Raw genomic sequence first — 12,642 nt, 5'->3', positions numbered from 1 at the left:
GATTGGTTTAGAAATGTAAAAAGAACATGAGATTTGGGAGGACCTGGGGGCAGAATGATATTGTTTGGCTCTGTGTTCCCACCCAAATCTCATGTCAAATTGTAATCCCCATGTATTGAAGGAAGGTCCTGGTGGGAGGTGATTGGATCATGAGGGCGGATTTCCCCCAGTGCTGTTCTTGTGATGGTGAGTGAATTCTCATGAGGTTTGATGGTTTAAAACTGTGGCACTTCCCCCCTCGCTCTCTCTCTCTCTCTCCTGCCATGCCATGGTAAGACATGTTTGCTTCCCCTTTGCTTTTCACCGTGATTGTGTTTCCTGAGGCCTCCCAGCCATGCTTACTGTACAGCCTACAGAACTGTGAGTCAATTAAACTACTTTTCTTTGGAAATTACTCAGTCTCAGGTAGTTCCTGTAGTTTCTTATAGCACTGTGAGAACAGACTAATACAGCCAAGTACTAGGCTAGATGTTGGAAATATAGTGTGAGGAAAATAGTCATGCCCCTTGCTAGCATGGAGATCACTATGTAGATATTAAACTAACGAATCACACAAATACACAGATAATTACAAATACTGATAAGTGTTAGCAAATAAAATGACTGGGTGCCATGACAGAGTATAGCACAAGGAACCTGATTTTGGTGGGGTGGGTAAGGAAGGCCTTCTTCAAGTTGCTCATGAGATAGGGACTGGGAAGAATTTATGTATCTGCATCCCTGAGAATATTTTGAGGGATTACCTCTCTAATTCAGTTCAAGTCAATGTATCCCCAACCCCCAATTCAGTTCAAGTCAATAAATATTTATTGAGAACCTACTATGTGCCAGGCACTGCTCTAGACACTTTGGATACATCAATGAATAAAACAAAGACCCTGACTTCCCCATGGCACTATCATCTACTGTCTGTCAGGGAGATACAGATAATAGCTATACAGATGATAAATCAGCAAATTACCTAATTCATTAGAGGTTGATAAGTGTATAAAAGAAAACAAAAAGAGATTAGCTTAAGGGGAACAAAGGATGGGGACCACAGCTTTAAATAGGGTGGTTAGTGTAGGTCTCATTGACAAGGAGATATTTGAGCAAAAACTTGAAGAAAGTGAGGGAGTTAGCATAAGGATATCTGTGGGAAGAGCTTTCAAGGTAGAGGGAACATTCAAAAGATAGGTGCTAAGGTGAAGTCTGCATGGTGTGTTTGAGGAAGAAAAGAGGCATGATGTAACTGGAACAGATTAGGGGAAGGAAATTTTAGATATAGCCAAAGTGATGGGGGAGCAACTCGTATAGAGGACTTTGATTTTTTTTTTTTTTTTGCCTTCTACATGTAATAACATACTCTTGCAGTGTTTTGAGCAGAGTAATGATGTGAACACTTATAGGTTTTTTAATAGATAACAATAGCTGTGGGAGTGAGATAAACTAGGTATAAGAGTAGAAACAGAGTTCAGTTAGGAGGTTATTACAGAAATCCATGAGAAAGATAACGGTAGTGTGGATGAGTGTTGTTAAGTAACAATAGAGGGGGTGACAGGGAACCAGATTCTGGATATGAGTTGGTTTGCTAATTAAATAAATTAAATCAATAATTAACAATCTTTCAAAACAGAAAGTACCAGGCCCAGTTGGGTTCACTGGTGAATTCTACCAAAAATTTGAGAAAGAAATTACAGTAGTTTCCCCTTATCCACAGCGTATATATTCCAAGACCCATCGTGGATGCCTGAAACCACAGCTAGTACTGAACCCTATATATCCTATGCACAAATTTCTTTTTCTTCTTCACAATTGTACAAATAGAAGATTTGTCCTTTCTGTAGATCTTAGCAACCTCAGCATACATTTTTTTTTCCTCATTAAGTTGAGAGCCTTCATCTTTTTACATAAGAAAGTACTTTACAGTTTATCTTTGGCATATCCAAGTTGTCAGCATTACTACTTTTTTTTGCTTTGAGGCCATTAATAAGCAAATAAGCAAAATAAGAATTACTTGAACACAAGCACTGTGATACCATGACAGTCAATCTGATAACCAAGACAGCTACTAAGTGACTAACACAGGGGTAACATATACAGCACGGATATGTTGGATGAAGGGATGATTCATGTCCCAGGCAGAACCAAGCAGGACAGAATAAGATTTCTTCATACTACTCAGAACGGTGCACAACTTAAAACTTATAAATTGCTTATTTCTGGAATTTTCCATTTAATATTTTCAGATCATAGATAACTGAAGTCATAGAAAGTGAAACCACAGAAAGGGGAAGCCTACTATAATTTGTCTTTTTCTCTGTGTGCTTTTAAGGTTTTTTCTTTACCACTGGGTTAAGCAATTTGATTAAAATGAACTTTTGCATGGTTTATTTCAAATTTCTTGTGTCTGAAGTTCATTGAGCTCCTTGCGTCCATGTCTTTATAGTTTTCTCCAAATTTGAAAAAAATTGCAGCTATTATTTGTTCAACATTCTTTTCTTCCCTTCATCCCTCTCTTCCTTTTCTGAGACTCCAATTTCCCATGTATTAGGCTGCTGGTGTCATAAGGCCCAGTGATGCTCTGTCAGTTTTTCCTTAATTTTTTTCACACTGAGTTTTATTTTACATAGTGTCTATATCTATGTTGTCAAGCTCATTTATTTGTTATTGTGTTTTATCTTCTGTTGCTTCCATAACAAACATTTTTCTTTCAGGTATTATATTTTTAAAATAAACCTTATTTTTTTAAAGTAGTTTTAGATTTTACAGAAAAAAATTTAAGATAGTACAGAGAATTTTCACATACTTCATACTTGTTTTCCCTTTTTGTCAATATCTTACAATCATATGATACTGTTGCTACGATTAATGGACCAATATTGATACGTTATGATTAACTAAAGTCCATAATTTCAATATCCTTAATTTTTACCTAATATTTCTTTTCTGTTCCAGATTCCCTCCAGGCTATCCCATTACATTTAGTCTGCATGCCTTCTTACGTTCTTGTTGGCTGGGAAAGTTACTCAGATCTTCCTCATTTTTAATGGCCTTCACAATTTTGTGGAGCACTGGCTAGGCATTGTGTAGAACGTCCCTCTGTTGTGAATTGTTTAGTGTTTCTCACATTATTACACTGGGGTTACATGTTGTAGGGGAGAAGACATTGTATTTTTTATCTCTAGAAGTTCTATTTGGATCTTTTAAAATCTTCTTTATCTTTCATTATTTCATGCCTTCTTGAACAGGTGAAGTGTATTTATAAGTGCTCTTTTAATATGCTTGTTTACTAATGTATTATCTGTGTTGTTTAGGAATCTGCTTTTATTAACTGGTTTTTCTCTGAATAATAAGTCCTCCTTTTCCTGCTTCTTTTTCTGCTTAGCAATTTTTGTATACATTTTAGAAATTCTGATTTTTGCATTGTTGATTGAGATTTTCTGTTCCTTTGAAACTGGGGGACTTTTTTCTTAGATATAATTAAGTTGCTCAAAAACATTTTGATCATTTTCAAGCCTTGTTAAAGTTTTAAGATTTGTTGAGTTTGTCTGGGGTAATTTGGCACCATTATTACAATGCTGTACTTTTTTAAGGTTTCTACTCAATGCTGTATGTGTTACGAGGTCTGCCTCACTAGCTGGTGGAAACATGAAGTATTCCTAGTCCTATGTGAGATCTAATAATGTTTCTACCTCTTTCTTTTGGTGTTACTTTCCCTGGCCTTGGGTAGTTTCCTCAAATGGATATATTAGCCAGCACTCACTTGAAGATTTAAGGGTAACTCTTGGAAATCTCCAGAGAGGGCTCCCTGGGGATTCTCACTTCTCTACTCCTCTGTACTGTGCATTTTAGTCATTTTGGCGTTCTTGAACTCGAAACTCTGTCCCTTTAACTCAGGGAGAATGCTGGGCTCTGCTTGAATTCCCCATTCCTATGCGATAAGCTAGGCTCACTTGCTTTGTTTTTCTTCTCCCAGGAGTCATTGTTCTGTGCTGCTTGCCGTTGGATGTCTGAGAATCACTGCTTCATATATTTTGTCCTATTTTTAGTTGTTTCAGGTAGAATGGTAAGTCTAGTCTCTGATAGTCTGTAATGGTTGTAAGTGGAAGTTTCCTGCTTTGTTTTTCTATGGCCAAGAAGACCCTTTGGTCGCAATAAAAGCAAACATTCTTAACTCTATCAAGTGATGAAATCGATTGCTTCACACATAGAACTCCTACTCTAAAGACAGACCTATGTGATTGGTATCCTAACAGAAGACAGAGTGAATAAAAAATTCGGGCTGCAATCACAAAATGTCATCCACTAGGTAGGAGTCTAGAAAATCAAGATCAAGGTGCTGGCAGGTTAAGTTCTTGCTGAGGACCCTCTTCCTGACTTACAGATGGCTACCTTTTGTATCCTCACATGGCAGAGACAGGAAACTCTCATGTCTGTTCCTCTCATTACAACGACAATAATTTCATCATGGGGGTTTTACCTTTATGACGTCATCTAAACCTAATCACCTCCCAAAGCCAGTCTCCAAAAACCATCATATTTGAAGTTAAGGCTTCACCATATCATTTGGGGAAGGGATGGTGGATACAAACATTCAGTTCTTAGTAAAAGTTGACTTACTTTATTTCATTTTGGTAACCCAGATCTTGATGGTTAAGCAATGTTTCCAGCAGGCTCAGGGTCAGATATAATCCATGCTTCCCACATACAGCCCTGACCTACAAGTTAAAAAAAACATAAAAAAGATTTGATATTTCACTAGGATACAAAATGTTTCAATAGGATACAATTAATATTTGTTTTTTCTCATAATTAGAAGCTGCATTATTTTGACAAAGAATTAATACCCAGGAGTACATTCTACCATTGAGGTATCCTTCAGGATATCATTTAGGACAAGAATGTGCAACTGAATGCTTACCAGCAAGTTTTTATTCAGTTGACACAGAGGTATACTTCATTACTCAGAAGTCACTGGGTTTGAAATACTGATCTTACATTTTTATCAGCCATGGAATGGGTAGTCAATGCCTATGTATTATACATACTTGATTATATAGGTAAGTTGCTAAATGTTTTTGTATCATCCATTTTGATTAGCCAAACAAGCTTGTTGTATCAGCAGGGTTAATATTATTATCTACATTTTATATATGAGGAAACAAAGACTTGGAGGGATTAAGTATTTCCTTAATGTCACATAGCTAATAAGTTATGGAACTTAGTCTAGAAACCAGATGCTCAAAGAAATATTTGTTGAATGAATGAATGAGGTGTCATTGAAGTTTCCCAAGTTCATAATATGTTCTAAATCTTGTTCTGAACTAGTACAAACTAATTCAGTTCTCAGGTTGGTGGGTAAGTGACACTTAGATTCAAATATTTCAAACTTTTAGGGTGTAGTAACTTTTGTTGTATATTTAGAATAATGGCTAAAAATATAAATTATAGAACCAAACAGACCTTATTTGAGCACAGATCTACTGCCTGTGATCTCTCTGATCTTGGGAAGTTACTTAACCTTTTTTGTGTCCTACAACTTAATTTACTAAACAAGACTAGTACTTTCTACTTCCCAGGATTCTGTGAGGATTGCATGATAAAATCAGAATTTAGGATAGTGCCTGGTTCTTAGTAGGCATTTGATTTATATTTGATGAAATAAAAGACAGAGGGAGGAGAGAGGAAGCAGAGAGAGAGAGAGGAAAGAAGAGAGAAGAGGGGAGAGTACGGAAGAAGGAAAATAGAGAAATGGAAGAAGGAAGAAGAGAGGAAACGAGGGAGAGAGAGAGAGGTAGTGGGGTATCAAGGAAGGAAGGAAGGGGAGAAGGAAGGAAAAAAGAAATGTCAAGTTTAATGTGTGGACTATTTACACTAAATTAGACATTTCTAATAGTAACTACGTAAAAAAATGAATATATAAGTAAATAATAGCAGCTACTAAAAATAGCTATTTAGTCCAAACATAACTACAGTTGAGTATCCCTAATCTAAAAGTCCAAAATCTGAAACTTTTTGAGTGCTGACAGGTCACCACAAGTGCAGAATTCTACATATTTGTATTTAACATAAACCTCGTTTCATGCACAAAATTATTACAATTATTGTATAAAATTACTTCCAGGCTATGTGTATAAGTGATATAAAAACATAAATGAATTTCATGTTCAGATTTGAAGTTCTGTCCCCAAGATAGCTCATTATGTATGTGTAACTATCCAAAATCCAACAAAACATTCAAAATCCAAAACATTTCTGGTCCCAAATATTTCAGACAAGAGATATTTGACCTGTATTTTTAGTCACTGTTACTATTTTTAGAGGAAGCTCAGTCTAGTGCCTGTATTAAGCCTATCTTTTTATATTGATACTTCAGCCTTTGTAGGGCTTTGTTGACCCTGGAGAGACTGCCCTTTCTGAAGTCTGCCTTTTATCAGCGAACCAACTTCTCCAAAGCCCGTACTCCAACCATCTCTTTTATTGACGTGCTCAGAGCCACTACTTCCCTGCTCTAACCACCCTGGGGCCAAGTACAGAGCCTGCTGGTTATGCAAGCCAGCCAATCCTAAGCCTGCTTACCCTGCTCTGCCCATTCTCCACAAAAAAATCTCATGCCCATATTCTCCTCACTCTCTCTGCCTCCTGACAGAACCTAGCGCTTCCTCTGGCCCTGCGTGGTGTGGCCTGGCCCCGCATGGTGTGGCATGCCTGCTCCTCTTAGCAACCATGATAAACAAACTATCTTTTCAGTAGCAATCATCTCATCTCCTGATCTGTTGGTTTCACCATACCTGAATAATCATAAAACCAACATTTTAAAATGATAACAAAAAGCTCAACTTCGTTTGTCTTTATGAAAGGAAAGACAACCAATCTGGGTTTGAAACTTGCATGTACAGAGGAGAAATGTCAGGGAAGCTTAAAAGAGGAAAAAAAAAGATTGATTTGAAACATGAAAAAATGAATAGAGTTTGCTAGAAGAATAAGGAGTTGGGGGGCATTCCAGGCTGAGGAAAAGCATGTGTAATTATGGGTGAGAAAGAGCACGGTGCTTTTTAGAAGCAGCATACATTTTGACATTATCTGTTCTGCTATCATACCCCTTTCCAGGCTGGGCGGTAATTATCTGTTATTTGTTGAGCATTTCTACAAGGTGGTGGCTTACTCAGGGCTGGGATTGGGTATCATTCATTTTCTTATCACCATTGGCTGGCAGACTACTGAAAAATAAAGGATCAATAATTATTGAATAAATGTATATATGGGTGAAAGAGGACATGAATGCATGAGTTGAATTCACTGAAGAGTGGAATGTGCATGAGTGGAGGTTGGCAAAAAAATAAAATTCAAGAGTCAGAGATTGGTCACTCTAGGCCATTTTACTCCATAAATAAGAACTGAACTATCTTCATGATTAGAACATATTGATGTATTTTTAAATATCAATATTAAGAGATTATTCTAAAAACAGATCACTTACTTCTGGCAACACTGAGTTTTGCTTTAGGCTAAAATGAACAGCATATTAGAAATAGTACATCAGGGTTCCTAGAAGCAGACTGATTGATAGCTGCTAAGAACTGACTGCTGCCAGTTAGAGAGGCACAACAGAAACATCTACCAGAAAATCACAGCAATTCCATGTTATTCACGATTATTATTAAAATCCTTTAAAATATCAATATTCATAATGATGACCCTTGGTACGAAAATGTTTCTATGTAGTTTCTTCTGTTTAATAAGGAAATGTTTTTAAACAGAAGTAAATAAAATATCTGTTATTAAAAATAACATGTGAAATAAACATTCATTTTCCCAAAATGCTCCTTGAAAGATCAGTGCACACTGTCTCAGCTCCCTCTTTTCCCACAGATAGCTCCATTTGCATTTTACCGCTTCATTCTGCTTAAACTCTGTTTACCAAGTTACTAGGAGCCTCCATGGTTTTAAATTTAATGAATACTTTTCAATCCTATTTATAGATGATCTTGTTGCAGCATGAGACATGGCCGATCATGCCATCCTTCTCCAAACTCTGTTTTTTGCTTTTTTTTTTTTCCCACTCCCATGTCTCCTTTGATCGTTTTGAATTTCTTTTGTTGGCTTCTCTTTGTTTACTACTCCTTAACAATGAGTGCTCTCCTCAGCCTTCTTCCATTCTCACTTGCCATTACATCCTTGGGTAATCTTAACTACTATGAATTCCACTCCATATTGAAAAGTCTTAAATCACTATTCAGTTTTCACCTCTCTACCCAGATCAACATGTTCAAAACTGAACTCATCACTCCTTCCTCTACCCCTCTCAATTACTCCTTTTCTGTTTCCTATCTCAGAGAATGGCACCACTATCCATCAAGTTGCCAAAGCCAGAACCTTGGGAGTCATTCTTGATTTCTCCTAAGTCAGGGCCCATATCCAATTAGTCATCAAGATTTGCTTTTCTACCTCCTTGATGTCTCCATCCCTCCTGTTACTGCCTTGGCTTAAACCCTCATAATTTCTTGCCTGGATTATTGAAACAGCCTTCTAAAAGGCCTTTCTGCCCCTAGTTTTGCCTGCTTCTAATCAATTCTCCAAATTCGATTGGAATGCTATTTTTTCCCATTTGAATCTGATCATATCATTCACTTGTTTAATATCCTTCAATGATTCCTTTGGACCTTCAGTATAAAATTCACACTCCTTAGAAAGACCCTTCATAAACTGGCTCCTACTTTCCATTCTAAAGTTGACTTGAGCAGGACTTACAGTTTCCTGAATTAGCCATGATCTCATGTCAGTGCTTTCACATTGTGACTTTTACCGAGAACACTTTTCCCATCTCTTCCCCTGTCCCCAAGTTATTTTTATTTTTATCTTTATTTTTTTAGATGGAGTCTTGCTTTGTCACCCAGGCTGGAGTGCAGTGTCAGGATCTCTGCTCGCTGCAACCTCCGCCTCCTGGGTTCAAGTGATTCTCCTGCCTCAGCCTCCCGAGTAGCTGGGATTACAGGCGTGTGCCACCATGCCTGGCTAATTTTTTTATTTTTAGCAGAGACAGGGTTTCACCATGTTGGCCAGGATGGTCTCCATCTCTTGACTTTGTGATCTGCCCACCTCAGCCTCCCAACATGCTGGGATTACAGGCGTGAGCCACCATGCCTGGCGCCCCCGTCCCCCCATTCTTTGCCAAACTTGCCTATCCTCTAAGATTCAGTGTTTACATCATCTCCTCTGGAGAGCTTTCAGGTGAGGGCACACTGGTGTTCCTTCTCTGTGTTCAAAGTTACTGCTGTCATTGCACTGTCACGCAGAATTGTGATGATGTATTTAAAACATTGCCTTTCCCCTGAGCTCCTGGAGAACTTAGGAGCCCAAAGCATAAAAGTCTGCTGTCCTCAGTGCCTACCACAATGCCCAGAACACATTGAGTGATTATTATGTCAAATGCAAGAATGGATTAAATATGCCATATTGATCAGAAAGGTGGCTGTTGCATTGGAAGAGGAGAAAGATTCAACGTTAGTAAAAATCTTTTTTATACTTTTAAGGCAGAGCTTACAGTTATAGAAAACACTAAATATGAAAATAGAACCTGACAAACTACAGAAGGAGGTCTTAAAATCCTGGTCCACTTAAACTATGTCCTAGCTAGAGTCTTGCCACAAGAATGAACTTCACATTCACAAACCCAGGCTATCAAGGGGACTCCCTCCCGATGATGAGGAAGCTATATGTAAACGAAGCAAAGATCAATTAAAACAACCTATGTTCTAGTTAGCTCTTCCTGGGAGGCAGGTTTGGGAGCAATTTGGGAGGGGTTTGTGCTGTGAAGCAGAAAGGGGATGAGTTCAAATGTTGAAGAATATGGATTGTGTAAAAGGGTTAAACTGAGCCTGCATGCATAGAATGTCTTAGGTTCTACAACCCTATTGAATCTACACCTGACTTGGGTAATGGTCAGGGAAGTTAATAAATCAATGAATGTGTATCCACATTGCCTTGGCAATCCTGACAGAAACCATCATTGCATTGAAGGCATGCTAGAGGAACAGGATGAGTCCACAGAATGAAGATGACAGATACTTTATATGCTTCTATACTGATCTTTGTGGATGGTCAGATTCCACTGATTTTAGTGACAAGACCCATAGAATATTCTTTAAGACTGCATTTATTTGTCTTGGAAGTTACAGATGATCTGTGAACCCTCTGAAATGGTGGCTGTGTGGATGTGCTTTTAAATTTTTTTTTAAATCTTTCTGGAGAGAGAGTGCATAGCTTTCATAGTCTGTGATTCTCTCTCCTGCACCCAAAGGAAATTCAGAGCTACTGGTCAAAACAACCCCCCCAAAAAAACCCTTTTAACCCAGTCATAACCTTTCCTTGTCCACTCTGAAGTCCCGTGTTCAGGAGTAAGGGAGTTGAGGTGTGATAGTGGCTGCTTCTTGTTTCCAATGTCCCTTGGGCCTCAATTTGCCTCATGTTCTGGGGAAATAGAATTCTATTTTACATGCCTCCCAGAACTGTATTATGCTCTGAGTGAGTTCCAGATGTCTTAAGAGATGCCAGATGGCTCACAAAAGGCAGACCAGCTTCAAGGAAAATGTACCCCATTTCCTTGGATCTGAACCATAAAGTTAAGCTTTCAGGGACGGCTGTGGGGAGAAGAACATTCAAGATTCAAGGTCTGCCCTGATAACCAGACCTCAATGTGGCCATCACTTGACTGTGGGAAGATTCTCCTTTCTTAGGCTGTTTTGAAGTGAGACCCTTACCAAACACTGATCTCTTTTTTATAAGAAGGAAAGGAAGCATATTTAGTGAGGGCCTTATAAATCAGATAGTATGCTAAATGCCTTCACATATTTATTTTATTTAATCTTCACATAGACACAGGAGGTAGATATTTGGGACCCAGATTTGCAAGTGGAAAATCTGAGACTCAAAGAGGTTTAGTAAATATATTTTGATTTTCAAGTTGTTTATGTTTCATTCTATGAGTATCATCTGAGAATATTCAAGCTTCACCATTGGGTTATGTGGTTTCTAATCTAAGAAAAAATTGCTGCTAAGAATTTTTAGACTAAGAGTCTATTTCTGTAGATCTTCTCACAAACAAGTAAAGGCCACATGTGCTGTGTGGACTTTCCTGCAATGCTCTATCTCTCTTTCTCATGAAATATGCTTGCATGTATAATATTCAAACATACACACACACACATACACACACACACACACACACACACAGAGTTTTGCCTTTGCACAGTTGATTTTACATATAGAAGTTAAGAGAAAAATGCTTTTGTCCTAGAATAAGAACTCATTTTCAGCATATCATGTCCTTGCTCCTTAGTAAACATCACCGTTCTTTTAAATTCTCTGACTCCCTCAATTCTAACCTCTGTATACCTAGATGAAAGGCATTTTCCAATATTTCTAACAGGGATTTTTTGGCCTATAATTTCCAAATCTTTCTAATCTTCTGGAATTCTAACTCTTGTATATTGAACTCAATGGAATCATCCAGATATCTTCTACCTAATGAAGTGCCAATTCTGCCTCTCAGTTTCCATAACTCTTCTGGACTTTGAATCCTGGCCTTGCCACTTGTTAGCTATGACTCTTGGGTGATTCAGTTGGCCTCTTTGAGACTCAGGTTTTTTTTTGTTTTTTTTTTTTGAGACTGAGTCTCGCTCTGTCACCCAGGCTGGAGTGCAGTGGCGTGATCTTGGCTCACTGCAACCTCCACCTCCCGGGTTCAAGCAATTCTCCTGCCTCAGCCTCCCGAGTGGCTGGGATTACAGGCATGCGCCACCGTACCCGGCTAATTTTTTTTGTATTTTTAGTAGAGACGGGGTTTCACTATATTGGCCAGGCTGGTCTTGAACTCCTGACCTTGTGATCCATCTGCCTCGGCGTCCCAAAGTGCTGGGATTACAGGCGTGAGCCACCACACCTGGTGAGACTCAGTTTTAAAAATTTATTAAACGGGTATTATAAGGACTACCTAGATTTTGTAGTATTTTGTACAGAGTTAACTTTGTAAGTGTTACATGAGATAATGTAAGCAAAGCATTTAGCACAGTGCTTGGCACTTAGTAAAAGTTTAGTGATGATGAGGTGTTGCCAACAGTTATAGTAGTAGTGGTAATTATTATTTTACCTGTATCCAAAGTAGCCTTATGATGGGGTTTATTTGGCTGCAGAAGTTCCATGAATTATTATGGTTCTGGATTATCTTCCATGAAGCACATCTGCACTATTAATTAATGCTCCAAAACAGCATGGTAGCCTCTATTGGCAGTAAATTACATTGGTCCCTAAAATTTGGTTTTGCTAAGGGATGGGACACCACATGCTGTTCTCATTGGAAGTCAGGAAAGAGTGTGAGAAATAAACATTTGGCCTTGAAAAAATAGTTGTTTTCCATTATGAAATATTATTTGGGTGTTGTCATATTCTCTATTATTAACATAAAACAGCCCAATATAAGTAATTCCTGGATCAATTTCACAATTCCTGTACATTTCACAATTCCTTTTCTGCCTTGTTTTCCACTTCTCAGGCAAAGAAAACAAACAATTGTGTAATGTAATCCACAGGCAGAATACGGATCAGCCCTGTGCCTTATTACTATAGACCCAATGCCCTGAAGTGGCCTTTACAGAGGAACAA

At 38.1% G+C, this 12,642-nt stretch overlaps 1 protein-coding gene across 1 annotated transcript in view; it reads right to left on the bottom strand.

Annotated features, from left to right (window-relative positions):
• The window catches only part of C1H1orf87 (chromosome 1 C1orf87 homolog), a 144,503-nt gene that overhangs the window by 33,560 nt on the left and 98,301 nt on the right, over positions 1 to 12,642 (bottom strand). Inside the window, exon 8 of the mRNA XM_054438574.1 lies at positions 4,603 to 4,700. Within this exon, the coding sequence (XP_054294549.1) occupies positions 4,603 to 4,700 (98 nt within the window). The remainder of the gene's footprint in view (positions 1 to 4,602; positions 4,701 to 12,642) is intronic.

Source organism: Pongo pygmaeus, chromosome 1 (genome assembly GCF_028885625.2).
Source record: "Pongo pygmaeus isolate AG05252 chromosome 1, NHGRI_mPonPyg2-v2.0_pri, whole genome shotgun sequence".
In the NCBI taxonomy this organism is placed as follows: Eukaryota; Metazoa; Chordata; class Mammalia; order Primates; family Hominidae; genus Pongo; species Pongo pygmaeus.
The sequence above is the reverse complement of the archived record's forward strand: the minus strand, read 5'-3'. Positions and strand labels throughout refer to the sequence as shown.